The sequence below is a fragment of the Macrobrachium nipponense genome, chromosome 5 (genome assembly GCF_015104395.2).
Source record: "Macrobrachium nipponense isolate FS-2020 chromosome 5, ASM1510439v2, whole genome shotgun sequence".
Lineage (NCBI taxonomy): Eukaryota > Metazoa > Arthropoda > Malacostraca > Decapoda > Palaemonidae > Macrobrachium > Macrobrachium nipponense.
Window position 1 is genome coordinate 52,756,928 of NC_061107.1, and position 25,952 is coordinate 52,782,879.

Sequence of the window (25,952 nt, forward strand, 5' to 3'; positions counted from 1 at the left end):
AAGCCCAAAAGACTCAGACAACTGTTGGCTGAACATTCACCTAAAGAAAGCACCTCTTGTATCTTTCTAAGGCATGATTCTATACTTTTTGGAGTTGGAAAACCCAAAAATTCTTAAGACTCTATAATCATTCCCAAATGAATCTCCTGACTGGGAATCAGTCGAGATATTTGGGAGTTTACAAGGACTCCTAAATCTTGAACTAACAGGACAGTCTTTTTGAGATCCTCTGCACACTGACTTTCTGATTGGGCCTGAGACGCCAATTGTCCAAATACTAGGATATTCGTATCCCCTGAAGAAGTCACTCTGCGGTGGGAGCCATTACCTTGGTGAATACCAGAGGCGTTGTAATCAATCCAAAGTAAAAGGGCACAAAATTAATAAATCTTCCCTTCAAAAACAAATCCGAGATACTTCCTTGACTTGGGATGTATGTGAACATGGAAGCAAGCATCCTGTAGATCTAAGGACGTCATTCAATCTCCTGGGCAAATTGAAGACAGGACTGTCTGGTTTGTTTCCACTTTGAACTTTGTCTTCACAATGAAGACATTCAGGGCACTGATATCCACGATGGGCCCCAGCCCCCAAAATGACCTGGGGACTACAAAGAGATGGTTGTAGAAACCTGGAAAATGCAGATCCTGAACAAGCTCTATTGCTCCCTTTTCTATGGGAGAGATTACGTACTTTGTCCATAAGAACTGGAAACCTCTCTGATCTTCTTTAATAAGCAGTCAAAAAGACTGGCGTATTGACTAAGGAAGGCTTTCTTACAAAGGGGATAACATAACCTTCCTTCTGAACCTTTCCAATCCTTTCTTTTGCCAAACTTCCCAAACCAGGAAAAGTCTGGCAACTACACGTGCACAGAAAATGTCCTCAATTGCAAGAGGAACCTTTCGAAGTCACTTTCTTAATGGCTCTTGAAGAGAACTTAGTACTTCCTCTAGATCTAAGAAGGGCCTCTGTTTGGTCCAAAAGGGCTGAGCTCTCTAAGGAAGAGCCTGCTTCGAGACTACAGCTGGGGAATCTCTAGACCTCTTGGAGGACTGGGCAAGAAGATCCTGCATAATCTTCTTTTCCAGATCTGAAGCAATGCCAAACACCATTGCTTGTAGGAATAGATGACGCTTGTCCAAAGGCGAATAAAACAGCGCTGACCCCTGTGAAGCAGTAACCCCTTTGGACGTGTAGGAGCACCAGAGCTCCCTCTTCTTGAGCATCCCCATTGTGTCGAGAGAGGGCAACTCATGGGAACCATCTGTAATTCCTGTGTCAATACATGAATGAACCCCCATCCAATCTGCCAAAAGGTTCTCGGGAATCAACAAACAAGATCTAATCTTGTGAGCCAAGGCGCAACAGACCAGTCTAAAATGTTGAAGACTCCAAATACTTTCAAGATACTCTTTAAAAGGTATGCCAATTCTGAAGCTGAGAACAAAATCTTTGCTGAAGAAAAAGCAGAGTGCCTGGCTGCATCCGCTAGTCCGGAAAAGTCTCCTCGGCAAGAGGCACAAATTCCCAAGGATGGAGCTTCTTTTGTAGCGTAAGAAAGATATCTCCACCTCGAAATCCTAGAAGGCAGAAAGTAAAAGAGGTCCTACCTTGTAACCTCTTTTCCGCAAGCTAAGCGTCAATATTTTTAAAAGCATCCTTAGCAGAAGATAACAATTTTTGGCAAGTTATGGGTGGCGGAAGGCATATCCATGATAAATGTTGATTCTGGAGACAAAGGAGTGGTCAGAGTGAAAAAGGCAGGATATGTGGCCAACAGAAACTTCATTAAAGCCACATACACCAAGGAAGAAGCTTCTTGATTCTCTACTTCTTCATCCTCAGATGAAACAGGACAAAGATTTGCATCTGCAGGAGCTTGAGGTGTAACTACTTCCACAAGAGCCTGAGTTGACACTGCCTCTGCAGGAGCTTGTGGTATCAACACAACTCGAGGTGCACGAGGAGTCATAACCATGGGAGCTTCAATCACCAATGGTGCTTCTTGAACCGATGTAGGAGCCTCGGGAATTGCAGGCACTTAAACTGTTGTAGAAAGTTTATTAACAAAAGCAAAATACTATCCAGTTTCAACTGAATACAGTACACTGAAGCAGCAGCAGAAGAAACTGCAGGAGCTGAGGGTGCTGATGGGCACTAGGAACAACAAAACTCTGAGTTGGATCTAAGCAAGCAAGGAGGTACTACCTGGTACTAGCTGACTGAAGAGGGTTCGGGCACCAATGGACGCTTGAATGCATCTGACAGCTTATTTGTTGAGAAGCAATCGGAAGAAAACTACTCCAGACCATCCCAATGAATGCAAGAAAGCGCGGTTCTCTAGAACTTGACAGGAACCACTGAAGCAGGGGCTACATCCTAAGCCTCGCTTCAAAGGCCGAGACATGTTCCCAGAGCGGCACTGGTGCTGTAGAGAGAAATCATCAGAACTCTCTGTTTCAACCTGGGAAGAGACAACAGGTTGAACCGAAGGAGCGACTGCTCGTGGGCAGACCCCAGCAATCTACCTTGGGCTACCAGTTTGACTCCTCCCCTGCACTGCCGAGTATGCCAGTTACCTTTGCTAGGAAAGTCAAAGGGATAAACAGCCACCTCCTCCACTAATACAGCAATATCACACCTCCTCCACTAACACAGCACGATCACTTTTTGCTTTGCCCATCACGACCATAACATACAACCAAGCAGCTCCACAGTTTGCACTAAAAGAGCAAAACGCTTATCGATCTTTTCCTCGAGACTGGCGATGAAGTTGGGATTGGAAGTGTGGGAGCCTGGAACTGGAAGCGGGGGCTAAGGAGATAATGGGAATGCTTAATTCAGAATTAAAAGCAGAGGATCCCTGGTCCACATTCTCATGTCCCAAACAACACATTCATCACATCTCACATCAAAAGAACATACTTGCCCCCGACATTCAGTAAAAGTATGTGCATCATAAGATTCCTTGCTTAGCCTAGTTTTGCAATCTTTAGCACAATGCCTACAGCTAGATGAACCTGTGTCCAACATTTACAACAACACTAAGACCAGCCTCTAACAAAAGAAAAGCAAAGGCTAAGTTGTCTATCCAAAAGAAAAACATAACTGAACTGTCTAATTCTTGCATAGGAAAATTCCAAGAAATTCCAGCATTGAATGCAACCAACAACCAGTCTATAGCCATCAGCCAGCAGACACAAACTGAGCTCTTTGCTAAATTGTTCCTCTCTTTACCTGAAAGTGGGTGGGGCTGTGTTACCTAACCAAAACAAAGCAAGAACATTAGCGCGATCCGCAAATTTTGGGATTTTATCAGCTGGGAGAGTGGAACTCTTAGCTATATAATTACTGGGTAAGATACATAATTAAAATTATATCATGTATTGTTACTACATTAAAATGTTCCTTCTGTAACCAGTGGTGTCGTGAGGGTTGCTGGTGCCCCGGGGCAAAGTCTTTTATGGCACCCCCAAAGTGGGGGAGGGGGAGAGGGAGGACTATTTTCATTTGAGTGTGCTAATCTTGGCAGGAAATGTTTGCCTACATTATTTTAGATATATTGTATTGAAAAAAAAAACATTCACATTCGCATAATAATATTCTGGAATGATAGAACACAAACCGAATTTGCAAACTGAAATAAGTTTATTTTACATATAATAGATATACTGTAATTAATTAATCATTAGCCCTCATAAATAAATTCCAAAATGCTGATAACATAACTAAAATGTAGATTATAGTAAAGCATCACAGTAACCAGTAACTCTTAATAACCAAAGACAAATGGCAAATTAAAAGAATTTGACTAAAAAAGAAGTTAAACATTAGGGAATCCTGGGGGCTAAGAAAATCATGAAAATGTACAACTTGTTGCCAGCATAGAAGTTAATACTAGAAAAACCAGATTGTATTTTAGACTGAATACTTACAATGCCAAAAAACGAAACCTTTTCTTTGAAGTGTTTAACATGCATAAAAATAACAAAAAAAAATTAAAGTGATGGATGCTTAGGATCAACAATAAGCAAGGAAATAAAACAGTATAAAGTTATTAAAATGTAAAGAGAATTAGACATATTGATAACAGAAAACCTAAACAACGAAAAGGATTGACAATGAACTGTAGGACATTAAGTATTGATGCACGTTACAATGTGTTTACAGTTTTATCTTTCTAGCTTTTACAGCCGCAAATTTGTCTATCACATCATCAAAGTTAATTTTGCTTGTGATCTCTTGCTCTACACTTAGTAAAGTTAAAGCTGACAATCTCTCTTGTCCCACAGATGTTCGCAGATGTGACAAGATAAGTTTCAACTTCCTAAATAATGCTCACAACTGGCAATTGATACGGCAATGGTCAGCAGTGTCTGAAGGGCAACTCGAAGGTTTGGGAAAACACTTTCATCCCCAGATTGTACGACGAAACAAAGTCATTCCTGTGGGATAGTGATCAGAACATCATCTCGTGTTTTAAGCAGCATTCTGCAATCTACAATTTTGCTGACCAGTTCCAAGCCATCTAAGCCAGTGTCATAGAAACTTCCCCCATTAATGCACCTTTCATTGGTTGTAGATAGCACCTGCTTAAATATCCAAAAGAAAGCCAAACTTTGAATCCAAGCTATGCAATCAGATGAACTGTTCGCCCATTTCATTATGCATTCTGTCAATAGTACCATTTAGCAAACGTTGCATCTCATTTTCTGCTGAGAGGCCTACATCATCTCCAGTTCCACCAGAAATTTTTTCTTCAATCTACATCATCTGGCAATTCTCACATCCCAAGCATGACAAGTGCTCCTTTGCTTTTTGGATAGATGGCTGGCAGATATCGTCCCAATTAGCAAGGTAATAAACTTGCAACACCTGGATATCTTGTGCTGCCTCATGGAAATTCATTTTTGGATCCTCCAGCCACTTCTGGACTGTCAATATCTTCTGTGACTATCCTTTTCACTGACCTGTACTTACAAAGTAATAAACACATTTTTTTTTGGCAAGTCTTTTTTTTTATTTTGTTATTAAATATTAACATCATTCTCTAGCAGTAGGAAATACAAGAGTGATAATATGAATACGATATAGGCCACCATATTTGTAAGTGATTTTAAGTAAAATTCTGTTAACCAAAGTCAGTACTTTGAATAACATCTAATTGGGTAGAGGAGCATAGACCGCATTCCCAATTTTACTTAATACAACTAAATAACATTTTCAAGTATTTCATCTTGTATATACCTATATATGCAATGACATTTATAAAAGAAAAGGTCCAGTTTTGGGAAGATCGACAACCACCCCCCCTTCAAAAATACTCTGGGTACGGCCCTGATCTTGGTCAATAAAATGTTCCAAAAACTTAGTGCAGCAAAGAAATCAAATGTCAAAATTCTGCTCAATAGATGTGTTGCTTCACTTCTGGTAACTGTTGTTTCATTCAGATCACTTCCGACGGTCTCTAAAAGTTGGACCAAATCCCCCACTCCAGCATGTTTCCGATTCAGCTTTCACAGATATAAGCAAATTTCGGAGATTTGCGGCGGCGAATCCGGGCGCGGACGTTAGGAAAGTTTTTTTTTTTTTTAATTCACCATAAATCTAAATATTGTGCTAGAGACTTCAAATTTATTTCAAAATGAAGATAAATGACTGAATATTACTAGACTGTAAGAGTTTTAGCTTAAAATTGCGTTTTTCGACTATTTCGGTAGAGTCAAAGTTGACCAAACGTGGGGTTTTTTTTATTTATCATGATTTATATGCAAATATTTCAAAAATGAGAAAAGCTACAACCTTCAATCATTTTTTGTTGTATTCTACATAAAATTGCGCACATTTTCATATATAAAACTTTATGTAACGGCTAGTTCAAAATGGTGCACACATTACGACAATCGCACGAAAAAAGTCTTATTTTTTTCGGAAGAGTTACCGCGCGGACGTAACGTGTTTTTTTTTTCATAAATTCACCATAAATCGAAATATTGTGCTAGAGACTTCCAATTTGTTGCAAAATGAAGGTAAATGATTGAATATTACTAGAATATAAGATTTTTAGCTTACAATTGCATTTTTCGACCATTTCGGTAAAGTCAAATTTGACCGAAGGTTGAAATTTTTGCACTTATCATTATTTATATGAAAATATTTCAAAACTGATAAAAACTACAACCATGGGTTGTTTTTAGTTGTATTCTACATGAAATTGCACACATTTTCATATGTAATACTCCATGTAACGGCTTATTTAAAATGGTGCAAAAATTATGTCAAAGTGACGAAATAATTTCTGAGATGTGTCACTGATACTTTTTAGTGCGATAAGTCGCGCTTGCGCGCCTGCGTAACGATTGTAAACAAAACAACGCCTTGATCCATGAGCTCCCAGCATCCCCCAAGGCGCGTGATTCAAAAGTTTTTGCCTGGTAAGCCTATAAGTATTTTTCTGTGAATTTTTAAAAAAACATTTTTTATGTCGACGTTTAATACGTCCAATCGGCACCCGGGAGACAATTTATCTCGACGTTTAATACGTCCAATCGGAGTAAGAGGGTTAATCTCTCCCATCTATAGGTCGACCTTGAAGAGAAAACACACACTGCCTGCACAGTTCCAAAAAATGTGACCATCACCACCTCATGATTAGAGGAATGAACCCCAGCCAAATTTAGTGAGTGGTTGTTACAGTTCACATATATTGCTTTAGGGTTCACTGTAGCAAGTCTTTGGATTAGAGATTATGAACCTGTATTTTAAAGTCATAAAAGAGTGTTATTATAATTCTAATATCATGAAAAAATACAATAAACTTCCCGTCCAATGATAAACACACACTGTTGCTATTTATGTCAGTTACTGCATGTAAAATGCATTAAGGAAACAGACAAAAACTTTTATGATTTCATATGCAGGAATAGATTAATGCTAATCCTCTGCACAGCCCAAACAGTACGTACTTGCAGGAAAACAATGTTGAACCATCGCAAACACTCCAGATGTCATCCCAGTGCTACCATATGTCAAAACATGTACGTAGTTAATTATCTTTTTTTCTATGCAATTGGAAACTCAAGGGATGAAATTTCCTGATATCAGTGGAATCTCAAAAGAGTCAAGCAAAGTAGTAGCACATAATTATATTGGTAATTTAAATTATTATTTGTCATCCACAGTATAGTCAGAATTAATGTTCTTAATCTTAAAACCCTTTGGAATTTGTTATAAAATTATTGCAAATCTCCAAAGGATATGAATCCACCCTTTTATTGTTACCTCATATAGAGAAAGTTAAAAGTCTGTCAATTTACTTTTTTGAACACTGTGAACAGATTTGTATGAAAAAAAATTTTCTATCTTATGGAAGTTGAAAGTGTTGACGGTCCCCACTCATAGGCAGCATCGATTAACAGGGTTTCAGCTTAATGACACTTGCTTAACGTAGTCAACCAGATTTTCGGTGCCGGTAAGCAATTTTCAGCACCAGTATGTAATAAATCAGCTGGTAGGTTGCTTATTAGCATTGGTAGGCAGTTTATCAGTGTTAGGAAGTGATTTTCTGCACTGTTATGCAGTTTATCGACGTAGTAAGCGCTCAAAGCATCAAAATTGCCATTTATTACCATAACAATTATTGTGATGTTCCAGTTAACAAAAATTTTCAACTATTGGCATTCAGCCATGAATGCAACCCCCTTCATTAACTGGGGACTGCCTGTATCATCTCCAAAGAGGTAAAGTGAAGCAGATATATTTTGTATGTTTAAATGGACTCGTGTTATCTTACGATTAATCGGGATTGTACTTATTTCATATGTAAACTGGACTTCTGAATGGAAAAAGCAAATTAGCAAAAGCCAAACCTGAAACAATTTTACTACAAATGAAAAAACTGACAAAATAGCTTGAAGAAAACAATGCCAATCTTGGGGCTTGCCAAACCACACATTCCAAATTGTATCAGTATTTTGAAATCTGTATCCATGTTTAATATTTGAATAAAATTACCGTACTTGAAAAACAAGCACAAAAGTTATTCATGGTGTTACAATAAATTTGCTATAAATAACAAAACAAAACATCTCATCTAACTTATAAATCTGTGCCATCATAAGTGACAAATAACACACTTTACCTGGTAGAGCAGCTGCCACAACATCAACAGTGGTAGAAGGCGCATATGTGTGTTGATGTGGGGCATTATCTTCCACCATGTATAACGTATCAGGAATGTGAGAAACGAAACACTGCAACCGAACTACATCAACACCACCTGCTGTTTGTTCATCTACCACACTCTGTAGAGCAAAATGGACAGTTCAGTAATTAATTACTCTTACACAATTATATAGGAATCAATACCTAGAAATAACAATTGTGCAATTATCAATACTAAGTATTGGAACATCAAATATACCTTTCCAAGTTTAAGTGTAAAAATTATTTCTAATTTTTTCATGCTGAAAAATTAGTGTCAGTTAATTAAATTCACAGGTTTTGAAAGCCTTTTTCAAACACAAACCAAGTTTTGTAAAGACATCTTGAAGCATGAAATATAAATATGCTAACAGAAACCACAATTCAGACCAATGAAATCCTTATGAACTTGAGAAAGGATCAGACTCATTTTTCCATCCATTCAAACTAAACTTCGCAGAGGAAAATCAGTTTTTTGTCTGGGGGGGGGATGTTCGAAATCTCTCTCTCTCTCTCTCATATATATATATATATATATATATATATATATAATATATTATATATAGTATATATATATAAATATGTATGTATGTATGTATGTATGTATGTATATATATATATATATATATATATATATATATATTATATATATATATATATATATATATATGTGTGTGTGTGTGTGTGTGTGTGTGTAAATATATATATATATATGTATATACTATAAGCAAATACCACAGGAAAATAATAGTCAGACATCCAAGCGCTTTCGTCAGTACTCAGACATCGTCAAAGAGTAAAGACGAAAGCGCTTGGATGTGGTAAACCGCGTTATTATGAAGTCACGTGCATCTACAGTGATTTTTTAAGCATCTATGTATATATATGTATATATATATATATGTATGTATGTATGTATGTATGTATGTATATATATATATATATATATATATATATATATATATATATATATATATATATATATTATATATATGTATATATAAGTGAATACCACAGGAAAAAATAATAGTCAGACATCCAAGCACTTTCGTCAGTACTCAGACATCGTCAAAGAGTAAAGACGAAAGCGCTTGGATGTGGTATTCGCTTATTTATGAAGTCACGTGCATCTACAGATAAGATTTTTTAATATGCATATATATATGTATATATATGTATATACAGGTATGTATATATATGATATATGTATAGTATATATAATATATTATATATATATAGTATATTATATATATATATATATATAATATATACACTAGCTGTACCCAGCCATATGTTGCTGTGGCTCAGTCTGGTTAAATGGAAAAGAAAGAAAAGAGAAAGCTTCTTTTTCTTATCACTGTCTCTTTCCCTCTTTCTTCTCACTGATACCAACTCTCTCTCTCTCTCTCTCTCTCTCTCTCTCTCTCTCTCTCTCTCTCTCTCTCTCTCTCCTCCCAAACACGCTCTTCTCTGTCTCTGTCTCTTTCTCTAACCTTCCTTGTTTTTTTCCTCTTTCTTCTCCCTAACACCCCATCTACTGTCTCTCACTTCCTCTCCCTCTCATTCTCTCTCTGTCAATCCTTTTCTCCAACTCCACCCTCTTTGATGTCATTGGTGTTTACCCTATAGTATTCTTTTCCTAATGACAAGTCATATCTATACAGGAACTATGTATGATAAATTTGTAAAGTAACTGTCTACTGGCATAAGAAGCTCAGTTTCACGGGCAGAAACAGATCCATTTCAGGTTATCCCTTCTCACCCCCACACCCTTCGGAGGGGGGGGGGAGGTAGGATGAAACCTCATTTCACGGGCAGAACCAGATCCATTTCAGGCTATCCCTTCTCACCCCTACCCCCTTCGGAAGGAGGGAGGTAGGATGAAACCTCATTATAAAATCCTGCACTTTTTCAAATGAATGCTGTGTCAAAATTTCAAAGCAATCGGTGGAGAACTTTTGGGGATTTAAGATTTTTATTTATATACAGTATGGTCCCAAATTATGCGAGACTTTGGTTGATCCACAGCCTCGTAGAATTGGAAATTCGCAGATTTCGAAACACATACCTTATGGGAAAATTCCATTAGGGCCAAGGCAAACGGCAACTTACCCAGTCAAACTTTTTTATACTATCCATTTTCAATACTTTCTATGTACTATACTGTAATTTTTTCTAATATGAAATTGTTCTTATGGATAAATAAAACATTAAAAAGGTTTTAATAACTTGAAAAAGTTTAAAATTACACCCAGGATGATGAAAACTCCCACATGTAGATACTGCCACCATTGGGTGCAAGTGTACTGTACAATACAGTCATTTCCTTTAAAAAATCTTTTGGGTGGAATTTCCTCTACGTATCTTCTGCCAAAAAACCTTCAAACTCCTCTATCTCATCCTCCGTGAAGAGTTCTTCTGCTGAAGGAAGGCTTTGTGAACCATTTGAGGTTTCGGGGACTAGCGGATCATGCGTGTCTTCACTCCCATTAGGCCTAACAAACTTAGTTACAAGTACCTGTCTCAGTTTCTTTGTCCGGCATGTTCACTATGTAATCATTTTTATATAAGTTTATTCTAAGATAAAAAAGAACTGATGAAAATTCAAAATTTGATATGAAATTACAATTTCTTAAAAAGAAATGGTAAAAATTCAACTCTCTCTCTCTCTCTCTCTCTCTCTCTCTCTCTCTCTCTCTCTCTCTCTCTCTCTCTCTCTCTCTCTCTCTCTCTCTCTCTCTCTCTCTGTGTGTGTGTGTGTGTGTGTGTGTGTTAATCACTTTTACTGGTTTCATCAAAACCTATTTCAACAATAAAAAAAATAAATGATCAAATGCCAAAAGTTAGTCAAAACAAGTTAACCTAGAAAGAAAATTCCTACTTCATGTTCAGCAATGACAGATTTCAAGTTGTTGACTACTGCCAGAATGGAATTTGCTTATCCCTTCGTCTTAAACTTAAGGGCAAGCTTTTTAGATTCGAGAAAATAGGTCTCCCTCTTCAGCTTCTCGGAAGATGCACACATGATGAGGATGATCAGAATACACTTCGCAGATCTGAATAACACACTGTGCTATGATGTCACAAATAAAAAAAAAAAAATGCATGAGGCGGAGCCTTCCGACATGGCTGAGCAGAAGCCTTCAGAATACACTTCGCAGTTCTGAATAATATCTAAGGTGGTGATGATGATACCGATCATTCAGAGTACACTTCGCAGATCTGAATAATATGTATGACGATGGTGATGATACCGATCACTCATACACACTGCGCTATGACGTCACAAATACGTGAGGCAGAGCCTTCTGTCTTAGCTAATGGCTGAGCAGGAAATCTTTCTCTCGCTTTCCTCCTTGGAGGAATAAGGGATTTTGACGGAGGAAAAATCTATTTCTGGGTGATTGGCTCGTGTCGCCCTATGAAAGTATCCTTAATATCATTCTTTCTAGGTAAAATTAATCTAAAATTACCAGAGAAAAACAAAATTAAGAAAATGTCAGTAAAACTGACTCGCTCCACTTCTATAAAAGAAGTGTCGGTATGAGAATATAGGCGAGTGGGATCACTACCACAGTCATTCACCATTTAGACCTTCCAACATAAAATCCCACCAGACAGAGCTGATACCAAAGGGTGATGCGGCCCGCTACTACTACTACTACCGACGCCACGGACAGCAGCGCCCCTAGCGGTCATCCTTAATCTATGAACATCTTGTCCTGCAGGGTGGTAAAAGAAGACAGGGTGGGTTTCATAGGGCGACACGAGCCAATCACCCAGAAATAGATTTTTCCTCCGTCAAAATCCCTTTTCTGGGCTCAGCTCGTGTCGGCCTATGAAAATATACCAGAGAAACAGACAAGATGGGAATAAGGACAAATGAAACCCAATAGTAAAAAAGAGATATATATAGTGAAGGTCAGGGACATTACAGTATACAAACAAAGTACTTAAAGCTAACTTATCCTAATACAATGGCATGATAAAGAAAGCAATCAATATAAAGTACTTAAAAATTAACTTATATTAGACATAGTAACACATAATAATGTAATGGCAAATAACAAGGAGTGATTCACTTAAATAAGATATTACAAAATATACAAACCACATTGTGTTTCTACCCTAGCATAAAAATAAGGGTAGAAAAAAACACTGAAGTACATTAAATGTACATAATGTGGATGTCCCTAGCAAAAAAATAAGGGACAATCCACCAATCATTATTCTAGCGGCTAAGGCTAGAGTATTCCGAGTAGCATGGCAATAGGGTGAGGCATGTTGGACGAGGTAGGTAGAAAGGAGACCTGGATCTATACTACAACTACTATGCAGTATCAGGAGAAACAATGTTTCCCGCTGCTACTGCAGAAAATTTTATTTTAAAGATCCAAGGACTTTAGATAATGACGTTTAAAGACTGTCGGTGATTTCCATCCAGTATACTTTTTAAGATCCTCAAAGTTCATATGTTGAAAGTAATTAATTGAGGTGGCTACTCCTCTGATGTCATGTGCTTTGGAAATGAATCAGGATTGGCTTGTTTAATGAAGTAAAGGATCTGTTGTCTGATTTCTTTTACTGATAAAGTGCCACCTTTTTCTCTCATAAAGAGAGAACCTGAGGATCTTGAGGATGTACGAGATAGAAAGGCTCTTAAAGTTGATACTGGGCAGAGAGAAGGATCTTGCGGAAGTGGGATGACTTTCCAAGGAGCCCACCTTGCAAGGGGGATCCTCATTTTTGGCTAAAAAGGCTACGATCCGGTGAAAGTAGAACTTCTCCTGAGGGAGGAATTTCCACATGACCCGCATCTCTGGATAGAGCCGACAGTTCTGAAATTCTGGCTCCTGAAGCCAGGCTTAATAAAAATAACGTCTTTCTAAGAAGCATTATAAAAGTGCAAGACGAGTTGTCAGTATCTGAGGCTAGTTTGAGGACATCATTCAAGAACTATGAAACTGCAGTAGGCCTTTGAGAGGGTCTAAGTCTAGCACAGGCTTTGGGAATAGATGTAAAGTAAGAATCTGTAGGTCTATTTGGAAACCCAACTGAAAGATTTTCTTCAAGCCGATTTATGAGTAGTAATAGTGCTAGCTGCTAAGCCTTTTTCAAACAAAGATCTGAAAAAGGATTATAGCTAAGTTAACTGTCATGGTTGTGGTGTTCGATTCTTTCAGGAAGGATGCTAATTTTTTTAACAGCTGAGTCAATTATTTGTCTAATAGTTGACTCTCTTTTATCTGATTCTAGGAAGAGGATGTTTTGTGGATCAATTAGCATCTTTGTTAGCCGCAAACTTCATGAAGTCCATAAAGGTTAGGGTCTGAAGAATTCCTGAGGAAGCAAACACAGTCCTCATTTGTACTGATGTGACAGCTTGGGATTGGGAATCCATTGAGGTCGAAGACCCAATTCCAGAAGCAGAGGATACCAGTTGCTTTTTGGCCCAGTCTGGGGAGTAATCAGTTTGCTACTAGTCCCTTGAAAGTCCTCAGCTTGCTCAAGACCTTCAAAAGAAGATTCACTGGAGGAAAAAACATAGATTTTCCTCCACTGATTCCAATCTAACGACAGGGCGTCCGTGGCATAAGCCAGAGGGTCCAGGTTGGGGGCACATAGCAAGGGAGCTTGTGGTTCGCTTGTGAGGCGAAGAGATCTACTTGGAGACCTGGACTCTCCGGCATATCCACTGGAATGACCCGTCCGTCTAGAGACCATTCTGATTCCAGAGGGACTGACCGGGACAAGGCGTCTGCTATCCATTTCTTACCCCCGTCAGGTGAGTGGCAGACAGATGCCATCTGTGTTTGGTCTGCTAGTGCAAAAAATGGCTATCATGACATGATTCACGTGTTTGGATTTGGACCCTCCCCTGTTGATGCAATGTACTACTACTGCACTGTCCAAAACCAGTCTTAGACGAGACTTCTTCGGGGAAGGAGCCTCTTCAGGGTAAGAAATACTGCCATCGCTTCCAGGACGTTTATGTAAGCTGGCGGAACTGAACCGACCAAGTCCCCTGAACTTGCTTGAATTGAGAATATCCCCCCACCCGGACAGGGAGGCATCCGTGTGAATGGTTTAACACTGGAAGGGGATATTGAAGGGGTACTAATTTGGCAAGGGTTCTTCACTTTTGTCCATGGACGGAAGCTGGTTGCGAAGGATCTGTGGGATCCACTGACAACTTGTCTCGAGATTTGGTGTTTGCTCTTGATCGCCAAACTCGATTTATATCTTTCAGCCTTGCTTTCAGGAGGATGTCTGTCACTGAGGCAAACTGGAGAGAAACCTAGGATTCTTTTCCTGGTTTCTCCTTGATGTTTGTTTGCATTTCAGAAATTGTTTCACAGACTTGACTATTTCTTTTTCTTTTGACCACCGGAATTAACAGATTGTGGAAGACAAATCCATTGGATTCCTAGCCACTGAAAACGAGACTCCGGAGTGAGCCTGGATTTAGTTTTGTTTATCTGGAACCCAGATGTCCAGAAATTGAAACTACCTTCTTCGTGGCTTTGAGACATTCCTCGACCGTTGGTACCCAGATCAACCAAATCGTCGAGGGTATGCTGCTACCATTATCCCTTGAGTTCTCAACTGCTGAACTACCACTTCTGCTACTTCGTGAATACCCTGGGGGCTACATTCAGACGAAGGGCATCACTTTGAATGAGAACGTCTGATTTCCTAGTTTGAAGCTAGGAATGGACGGAAGTGTCTGGCTATAGGGATATGATAGTATGCGTCTGTAAGATCGATGGAGGTTGTGACGGCCCCACGGGGAAGTAAGGTCCGTACCTGCGAGATGGTGAGCATTTGAAACTTGTCGCAACGAATGAAAGAGTTTAGCTTTGACAAGTCTAAGATTCCCCACCCTTCTTTTTTGTTGAGCCTTTCTTTGGCACGCTGAATAAGCGACCTTGAAATTTTAGATGCTTGACTCTCGCAATAGCTCCTTTCTGAAGGAGTTCCTCCGCATAATCTGTCAATTCCTTTGATGGTTCCTGATAGAATGATTTGATTGGAGGGGATCTTTGATCCAACTCCAACCCAACCTCCTTTGGACACGATGCTCGTGCCCATTTGCTGAACCCCAACCTGTGACGGAAGAGGAACAGCCTCCCTCCTACCTGGGGAGCCTCACTGTTGTTGGGCGGGTTGACCTCCGCGCCCTCCTCTGAATTGTCTACCTCTTGCAGCTCTTCCTGTGCCACGCTGGCGAAAGTGGCCCTCGCCTGCTACCCCTAGAGAACCTATTAAAGGCTGGGTAGGCCTGGCTTTCGTACATAGAATTGAAGGCCGGTGAGACTGCGTACGAGGTTGACGGTTGACTCTGAGAGACAACAGGAGGATGGGTTGAGTCTGTTTTGAAGTAGACGGCTGTCCCTGTTGAGTAACTGGGACGGCCTGAACAAACTGCTTGTGCTTCCTGGTAAGGCTGGAACCTTCTTCCTGTCTCTTAAGCTTCTTACCAGCAGCAGGGGCGGTCTCTTGTTTCCTCTTGGAAGAGATGCCCATCTAGCCCTAAGGCTCTGGTTGAGCCTAGCAGCCTCGTGGTACACCTCGTTCACAGAGGACTCAGGGAAGAGGTCCGCACCCCACATGCTGGAAGCCAGGAGTCTATTAGGCTCATGCCTGATAGTGGCCTCCTGCAAGACGTTGCTTTCGGCAGTTCCTCCTAGCTAGGAAGAAGTCGAAAGCATCAGCTTGGACTGTCTGGAGCTGAGATTTGGCCAGAATCTTGAATAAAGGTTCTGTGCCATAAGAAGGGCAGCCATTTCTGTAATGATTAGGGAGTTAAGGGACCTCCCAAATCTTGTTCGAGCATCGAACTCTGCCTGAATCAGGGTATCAGGCAGTCTTGGAAGCTTCTCGCCAAACTGGTCCATTGCGCAGTCTGGCTTAAGCTTACCAATCGAGAACGTGGCAGGCAAGTTCTCCCAATTCTCCAAAGGCTGGGAAGAGCGGAGAAGTAGATTCCGCTTCCCTCAGCTGTGCATGGGCTCGTCTTTGAGGACTGCCTGAAGAGTCGCTTCCACTATTTTGGTAGCGAACGGAAGAGAAGCCTCCTCCTCCGTAGCGAAAATAGTGAACGGACTCTTGAAAGCTTGGAGCTTAGTGTTAGTACACTCCCAATCCTCCAAGCAGTGAACCCATTCCCGCTGTGCGTGATCCCTACTATACAGCACAGTCTCTCGGGAAATCTTGTCCTCCTCTAGTGAGAGCAGCAACGGTCAGCCTAGCATACCCAATGAAAGGCTGAGTCAGTTCCAGGAGGATAGAACTCGAAGTCCTCAATTCTTTGAGTTCCACACTCCGGGATAGAGATCATGCGTCCTGAAGGGGGCATAAGCGGCCACTCTCCATGGGTTATCCATGGAGAAGGCTGGTAGGGATTCGTAGGGAGGTAACTGCAAATGCCAGTACCTGCTACGGGGGAGCTTGGGCTGAGGAACCTGACTAAGTCCAGCAAAACGGTCCTCTTGCTCTCTAACTCTGTTAGAGATCCTGAATGGATTGGCCAGACTGGTTGATGGGGTTGTTTGACAGCTGCGCAAACATCTGTTCAAACTTAGACCCGAGGGCGGTCATCCTCGAGCCAAACCATCTCTCCCACTTGCTGCATCACAACTGCCGAAAAGGTGGTGGGATCAAAGGAGCTCGGTACCGCCACCCCAACAGGAGTTACCGGAGTGGATCTGGTGGATTGCCGGAGAAGGCGTTGGCTCGGCTGGAGCGCGAGCCTTCTCCTTAAAAAGCCTTGCTTCTAGAGCTCTAGAGTAAGAAGAGCTCGGCTTTGCCTTCACCGCGTCAGCGTAGGAAGTCGTAGACTTCCTAGCTGAAGAAGACGACGGCTTCTTAGAAGTCGTCTTATGGAGAGTCTTCGTCTCTCTGTCCCCTTCACCTTCGGGGGTACAGAAAGAGCGGGGAGAGCGGGCAGGGATCTCAGATCCCGTAAAGCCTTGGAAAGAGGCAGAAGAAAGGACAGGGGAAGAAGATCCAGGAGCGCCCAAGGAAAGACCTTGGGCGCCCGACACACCTACTCAACCAACAAATCCTCTGCCCCTACCGCCATAGGCTCGATGTTCAGGTCCAGGTTAGCCACATCTGGGACCGGCTCCTGCGTGGAGACGGACCCGAACGCCTGCTGCACCTCCTGCTGGATCGAAGCTATGAGAGGGGCTGCCGAGATGGGGTCACATAGCCGCCGGTCGACTTGCCACCGGGGAAGATCTGAACGGCCAGCTTCTTGTCCAGAATGTACGGCTGGCCTTGGCGGCGTTCTTCCCGAAGCCGCCCACCCAAGCCTTCAGGGTTTGCCAAGGCGACTTCCTCACGGCGGCAGCCTGAAAGAGAAGGCGAAATGAAGCTTCTAGCGGCGGAGACAGGGTTGAACAAAGCTTAAAAAATAAGTGTTATTGGTGATAAGGACCAAGAAGTCTAAGAGTAGACTTACCCCACCCAACAGCTGACTAACAAGGTCGTAGCAGATGGTGCAAGCTTCTGGGTGCCAGACGATCAGTCCATTGTGGGTGGTGGCACACGGGGCGTGAGTCCTACACTCCTCATGGCGCAGGGGTCGTAGAGTGTTGCGTTGCAACCCAGGACCTGACAGTTGGTAGCCTGTAAGTGGAGAGATACATAGTATCAGGTGCACACTTACAGCCTAACAATTGCTCCGCTGCATGCCGGAGCGTGAAAGTTAGATTAAACCAGAGCCCCGCCATAATACGTGTGGTAACTAGGCGGTTGGAGTTTGTCTAAGGCTACGCCGGAGACAGGAAAAAGATTCCAACCAGGAGTGGTGAGGAGCCATGAAACCACGACGGAGAACGACGGAGATGGCACACATAAATAAATTAAAAACATAAAATTCACCGTAATATTAGGGTATACGTATCCGTATATATAACGAAGTATAAAATTTCCCGTCTACTAGAAGAGTGCCCGGGTAAGGAGCAAGCTCTCCTCCGGTAGCGGAAAATAGGATATAGCAGGCAAGCAACAGACCACTAGTAATGTCCACCGCCCGCTGGCGGAGCCAGACGAACTTATAACCAAAGGGGCCCCCGCCTTCAGCGGAGGCTCCGTTCATTACAGTAGGGGAAGGGTGGGACTGAAGCAATAGGTGGGGGGGTCCGGGGGTCCCGGCGTAACACGGCGGGAGAGAGAGAGAGGGGGGGGTGGCCTACCCTCCCGTCCCTACAGTACCCGCTCGGTGGACCGGTACCCGAGACAAGTGGTCGCCCTGTACCCCAGCTGGGAGGGAGCTCCTGGCCTCCTCAGAGGGAGAGGGAGGAAGGCTACTGTGGTTGTCATGGCAACCAAGGAGTCCCCCCAGACCCCTCCCTATACCTGGTAGGGAGGGAAGGGGAAGGGTAAGGTGCTATGGGACACGTGATCGCAGGTGGCCTAAGCCGCGATAGCAACACAACCATGGAGGGGCCACGTGAACCAGACTGTACCAACACATGGTACATGCACCTAGGCTAGCCTAACACCCTAAATAACACTGATAATACATCATAAAGGGGGAAAAGACACTTTTAGTAAAAGAGAAAGAAGCCCAGGAGGAGGCAAGCTGTTCCGAAGAACAGTTGACTACTCGGAGCCAGCGGTAGCCGATGTAGAGCAAGAGCCGGGATGCTGGGCCAGAAACACGGTATAGCCCTAAATACCAAACTAAGAGAAATGGTAAAAGGGCTGTCCTAGCTATAAAAACGATGTAATAAACGATGAACGTAATATTCGAGTAAGCCATAAGTATAAGATGTCCCAGTATGGGAGACCGGGAAATCTTAACACGATGCGGCACGCAGCCGCCACAAGTCAACCCGGGAGACCGTATATGACCTATTAAGAAGGAAAATACTGGTCCCTGGAAGACTAAAAAACTGTAAAATACTACTTATTGAGGCACTTAACTTAGCCAATGCGATAGCTGCACGTTCCATCGTAATGACGAGGTAAAAAGAAAACAAAAACACAACACGAGAGGAAAAAGCACTCAAGCGCTGCGAAGCTAATGATTAAGGATAACGCTAGGGGCGCTGTGTCCGTGGCTTGTCGGTAGTAGTAGTAGTAGCGGCCCCCCCTCCGCATCACCCTTTAGTATCAGCTCTCTCTGGTGGGGATTTATGTTGGAAGGTCTAAATGGTGAATGATCGTGGTAGTGATCCCACTCGCCTATATTCTCATACCGACACTTCTTTTATAGAGTGAGCGAGTCAGTTTTACTGACATTTTCTTAATTTTGTTTTTCTCTGGTAATTTTAGATTAATTTTACCTAGAAGAATGATATTAAGGATACTTTCATAGGCCGACACAAGCTGAGCCCAGAAAATAGTTTTTTCCCTAGAAGCATTCCCCCCACCCCTTCTCTCAGATACCAGCGAACCCCCCAAACCTAAAATACTTGAACAGAAAATAGACTTTATACCGTTTGCGGTGCGTGACACACAGACTTTGAACGGCTTCGCAGATACAGAAAATCTATTTTTGAGAACTAGCGACCGCATAAAAGGGGAATCGCACAATCTGAACATGCATAATTCGGGACGGACTGTGTGTGTGTGTGTGTGTGTGTGTGGTGTGAATAGTCTAAATTTATTTTTATTTTAATATGGGTAGCTTTGATGTTGTCTCTTTATTTACAAAAGTGCCTGTAGATGATTTACTTGAATATTTGGAGGATGAATTAGAATGTCATGACATTCCCTTAACTGTAGCAAACCTCATTAGTCTCATAAGGTTATGTATCAAAGATAGTAAATTTTAGTTTAATGGGAATTTTTGTACAAAAGTTTGGCATGGCTAGGAGTAATCCTTATCTCCTGTCCTTAGCAAATATTTACATGGATTTTTTTTTTGGACAAAAACTCTTACCAAGAATTTTTCCCAAAGTTATATGGCTTAGGTATGTGGATGATATTTTCTGTATTTGGCCATTTTGGGAGTTCACAAAAAATCTCCAGGAATTCCTTAATAATCTCAATAATTAAGTCCTTCTGTAAAATTTACTGTAGAGGAAGAAAGATATTGTTAATTGAATTTGTTTTTTTCTTGATGTAACTGTTCATAGAAGTGATAGAAATTTCACCTTTCGAAATCAACTAACATTTTGCCTCTATTGTTCATTACTACTCCAATCACCATCAAGATGTTAAATTCTCTGTTTTTTCTGGGATGTTCCTACGGGCTTCACGTGTGTGTAGCCCGCAGTTTATTGACGCTGAGATTAAAACTATTTATGATATTGCATTGAAACTTAAATACCCAAGGACTTTTGTAGATGTGGCATGGAATAGAGCAAGAAAAAGATTTTATTTAATTAAAAAAACATTTTATTTAACTAAAAAAACATTTTACTTAACTAATGACAAACTTGAATTTAGTAAGCATAACATTCTAAAATTATCCTATGATGAAATTTTTTTAAGATATTTTTTTTTAATATTCCTAGAATATATATACGTATATTATATATATATATATATATATATATATCATATATATATATATATATATATATATATATATATATATATATATATATATATATATATATATACAGTAGTACTTCGAGATACGAAAGGCACCCCTCAAACTTACGAAAAAAATCAAGTTACGAAAGCAAAGATCCGAAAAATTTTACTGCTTCTACATACGAAAGTTTTCAAGATACGAAAGGTTTCTGAAAAGTCCGAGATTCACCCCATAACAAGTTTGAAAATTTGCGCTGCATGCCGCCATCTTAGTTATAGTAGACTCGCCACCATCTCCTGCTCTCCCATTTTTGTTCCTGATGCTTGAAGTTGAAATTCTGTAACAAAAAAAAAAAAAAAAAAAAAAAATAAAAAAAAAAAAAAAAAAAAAAAAAAAAAAAAAAAAAAAAAAAAAAAATTTTTTTTTAAAAACTTTTTTTTTTCATAATTTCTAGATTTTTGTAAGTTAAGTGTGAACGCATCTGTCCGTGATACGCTCTCAAATTTGCTTAGTGATTTGCGCACGTGTTGTGTTTCCGTGATAGTGCGTTATACATTACTATTACCCAAATACTAAAGACAATGGCTCCAAGATGACGAAGGAAAGCATAAGAAAGCAGATGATTCCACAGTCCCCGAAATGAAGAAGGAAATTGTTATCCAAATGCATGATAAAGGGCTGAGCGCGTGAAAGACATTTGCAGCATTCTTCAAGCGGTCGCAATCAACGATCTGCACTATTTTGAAGAAAAAGGAAGAAATTAAAGCAGTAAAGCTCATCAAAAGGTGTCACAGTATTGCGAAACGAACAACGGCCTTATATTCTCGACGATGTAGAAAATTTGCTCATGGTTTGGGATAAACGAGAAGCAGCTGGCAGGAGATTCCGTAAGTGAGAGCATCATTTGCGAAAAGGCTCGTAAGATCTACGAAGATTTGAGTAAAATGAGCCAGGCACATCAGCAGACAGTGAAAAGACAGTTTTAAGGCGAGCCGGGCTGGTTTTGAGAATTTTAAAGAGAAGGACTGGCATCCACAGTGTGTTTGCCATGGTGAGGCTGCAAGCTCAGATACGAAGGCGGCAGAGGCTTACGTAAAAGTTTAAAAGGCTCGTGGATTCGCCGAAATACCTCCCCCAACAAGTCTCAATTGCGACGAGACAGGGTTATTCTGGAAGAAGATGCCCAGGAGGACGTTCATTACGGCAGAAGAGAGGCACTTCCCGGTCACAAGCCCATGAAAGACCGTCTAACCCTACTGTTTTGTGCCAATGCAAGCGGGGATTGCAATGGTTAAGCCTCTCCTCGTGTATCACTCGGAAAATCCACACGCCTTTAAGAAAAACAACGTTCAGAAGAAGCTGTTGCATGTTATGTGGCGGTCTAATACCAAGGCTTGGGTGACAAGGATCTTGTTCATCGAGTGGATGAACGAGGTTTTTGGTCCCGAGGTGAAGAAGTATCTCCGGGAGAAGGACCCTCCCATTCAAAGCCTTGAACTTGTGATGGACAATGCTCCTGCCCATCCTCCATCCGTTGAAGAGGACTTACTGGACGCATTCAAGTTCATTAAAGTCAAGTTCTTCCCCCGCCCGCCACACCACTCCAATACTCCAGCCCATGGACCAGCAAGTTATCGCCAATTTCAAGAAATTGTATACGAAGGCTATGTTCCAGCGCTGCTTTGAGATGACGGAAGGCACCAACCTTACCCTCAGAGAGTTTTGGAAGGATCACTACTCTGTGTTTACAACTGCCTCAATCTGATTGACAAAGCCTGGCAGGGAATCACCAGGAGAACCCTCAATTCTGCATGGAAGAAACTGTGGGCCGACTGCGTTGCTGAACGAGATTTTGAGGGGTTCGAAAAACCGTCGAGAAGGGGGCAGCTGAAGACGAGATTTGTATCCTTGGGCATGTCCTTGGGGCTGGAGGTTGACACGGACGACATCGAGGACCTCTGACTGAGCATGGGCAGCAGCCGACGACCGACGAGCTGTTGGAGCTACACAAGGAGCAACAGAGACAGGTAACGGGGAGGAGATCTCATCTGAGGAGGAGGGGGAAGACGTGCACAGTCGCTTCCTTCGAGCGAGATCAAGGATTTTTGAAACACTGGGAAATTGTGAAAAGTTTTATCGAGAAAAATCACCCGAATAAGGCTGCGTCAGGGCGTGCAACAAATTTGTTGATCGATAATGGGGGGGTGGGTCATTTCTATAAAATTTTTTTTAAAGAACAGGCAAAAGCAAGCCTCCATAGAAAAAAATATTTTTTCAAAATTGTGAAAGACGACACAGTGTCGCGTAAGCATAAAATAGTGATTGTAGTGAACGGTGCTCTCAGAGAAAGAACCAGAAAGTCTTCCAGAAATGTTCACGGAGGGAGATTTCCCCCCCAAGCCCTAACCTCCTCCTCCACCCTCCCCTCCTCCCGTCTCCGTCAAGCCAGCAGCCACACTCGCCAAAGGTAAAGTTCAGGTTTTACTGTGCATGCATATTAAATCTAGTGTTTATATTTGAATTCATTCTTCAATTTTTATAATTTTATGTAATTCCTACAAACGAATTTTCAACTTAGTGAACAAAAAATAAATGGAAAAATATGAATTGAAATGGTCATTCATGGTCGGGTGGACGGAACGCATTATTTGCTTTATATAACATTCTTATGGGAAAATCCATTAGGTTACGAAGCAGGTTCTGGAACGGATTAAATTCGTAACCAAGGTATTACGTGTATGGATATATATATATATATATATATATATATAGATATATATATATATATATATATATATATATATCTATATATATATATATATATATATATATATATATATATATATATATATATATATATATATATATATATATATATACATATCATATATATATATATATATATAATATATATATAATAATTTTTTTTTTTTTTTTTTTTTTCTTTCTTTTTCCCTCCCTTTGTGACTTACATCTAATGAAAGTGTCAGCAAATACTGCATGACAGTTAGGTATTGCAAGTAAGGGCTCATAAATTTATAATGGTGATGAAATCAACCAACCTGTTTTGAGTAATTTGTCCTTAGTTTACAAAAAATACTGTTCTCCTGTGTGGATGTTTGCTTCTTCCCCAGATTTCTCTCTTTTAGATAGAGCAGTTTGTGGTGGTAGGTTTCCGTTCCCTACTCAACCGATGCCTGACCCTCTTTTCCCGCCAAGAGCAACCAGATGTGCTGAACAGCAGCACCAATAGCCAGTAATGTGCCTTACTGTCGAACTCCTCAATTCCAGAGGTCCTTTATTCCTTACACCACTGGATTGTGGAATAATCTCACTGAGGGTGTTGGCAACTGGAACCTCAAAAGTTTAGGCAAAGATGCAATGGATTTTTACCCCAATACAATTCTCACTGTACTTGGATAATTTACTTACATTTTCATCTTTTTGGTCACTTCACTAATTTACTTTTTTTAAATAACTGACCTTTTTGTATTTCCTATTACCTTCTGTTCCTTCTTTCAAATGAATACCATATTCTTTGGAAGCTTGAATATGGCACCTGTGAGCTTGTTCCATATGAGCAGTGTTCATCATATGAATAATAATAATAACCATCCATATTTTCTGAAAGGTCTTTACAGAAAAACTTTTAACAATTACAGCAAAGAAAAGAAAGTATGAGTCATTGATACATACCTGTGTTATGTATCAACCAATAACCTTGATTCTTGCTTCTTAACACATAAGGTAGTAAGAATTGTGGGCTCAGAGGGAGACTGTATATGATTAGTGGGTTTGTTTGAATAGAAAATTTATCTATAATTTAATGAAAGGAAAAGAATGCCTGCCTTCTTGGTTAATTACTTGGAACATGCTTAATTATTTGTTCGTTTAGTTGGCATGAGGCACCATTAAATTATACATTTGGCAATAGCCCTTCTCCTTCATGTCTGCATAAGTTTTACATATACATAATCTTAGTGTTTTCAATTGTAAGTCTGCTTGAAGCTAAAATTACAATAGTTAAAAGCGTTGCAAAGCCAATACATAGTAAACGACCTGGAGAAGGAATAAATTACCTGACCTTTTGAATCTTTACAATTTTATTGATTTGAGGATATTTTGAATTAAAACTTAACTGGTACATAACCAATATTCAGTCAGTGCTGGATTTTTGTCTAAAACTTACCCCATACCAGTTACTGTTGTTTCAACTATTGACCTTAAAGCCAAATATGTGACCCACAACCCTTACTTAAAACTTTTTTCTGATGGTAAAAAAGGATCTTAACATTATACATGAAATTTTAATTAACCTCCAGTTATAATTGTTATCAATTGTTTCATGTGATCACTGCCTTGCCCAACCAGCTACATTACTTGCCAAAGGAATTAATAAAACTACCTTAATGCATACCTGTTATAATTAAATTGTATAGTTGGCTTCTAGCACCCTTCAGTGTCCAAAATTTTGCACTGCCTTGTGTCTTGACTGTCTATTGGCAAGACAGACGCATCATCTCCCTTTGTGAACATCTAAGCACAATGGTTTATCTTTGTACCAAGTTCAACTAGAACCCTTCAACTACTTAAGAGTTATGAATAAGAGATAGATGTGATACACACACTAACAGACAGGCAGAGATGAGCAATCCACTTTTATGCAATTCCATGCTGAATGGTCTAGTTTATACAATGAAGATTTGAAGGATTGTAATTTTCTGAAAGGTCATTACAGAAAAACTTTCAACAATTATAGCAAAGAAAATAAAGTATGAGTCATTGATTCACTTCAGCATTTAAGAACTTACTCTAAAAATCGTGACACACACTACAGAGGCAGATGGGCACAAGGATAAACAGATGGGCAGATAAACTACAGAAAAAACTATAATACATACCACCCCAAACTATCTTGTAAGGCTAATTATACTCACACTGGAAGAAAAAAAAATTACTGCAGCAAAAGTGATTTTTTCCTAGAGTAAGAAAAACAAAGTGAAAAACTACAGAAAATCTCAGAAAATAGAAAACCAAAGGTATACTATTACAGTCAATTAGACCAAGAAATGCAGCTGTGCTATAATCATAGTCACAAGCTGAAAATTTGCTACTATAGTTAACTACTGATTAACCGTATTAACAGTGGCAATAATAATATACAATCCCACACTGATAAAATGTTATCTCCGAGGCATAAAGGAAAAGCAGTACTTCTTACAACACCGGACTTTGGCAGGTGATGACATTG

General features: G+C 40.4%; 1 protein-coding gene and 1 long non-coding RNA gene across 4 annotated transcripts in view; one reads left to right on the plus strand and one right to left on the minus strand.

Annotated features, from left to right (window-relative positions):
* The window catches only part of LOC135215301 (uncharacterized), a 61,861-nt gene extending 56,898 nt beyond the window's left edge, over positions 1-4,963 (plus strand). The window contains exon 3 of the long non-coding RNA XR_010314666.1: positions 4,296-4,963. This is a non-coding gene — a long non-coding RNA (uncharacterized LOC135215301). The remainder of the gene's footprint in view (positions 1-4,295) is intronic.
* LOC135215300 (BTB/POZ domain-containing protein 7-like) overlaps positions 1-25,952 on the minus strand; it is a 295,047-nt gene that overhangs the window by 36,177 nt on the left and 232,918 nt on the right. For all 3 annotated transcript variants that reach the window (XM_064249859.1, XM_064249857.1, XM_064249858.1), the window contains exon 10: positions 8,144-8,306. In XM_064249859.1, the coding sequence (XP_064105929.1) occupies positions 8,144-8,306 (163 nt within the window). The remainder of the gene's footprint in view (positions 1-8,143; positions 8,307-25,952) is intronic.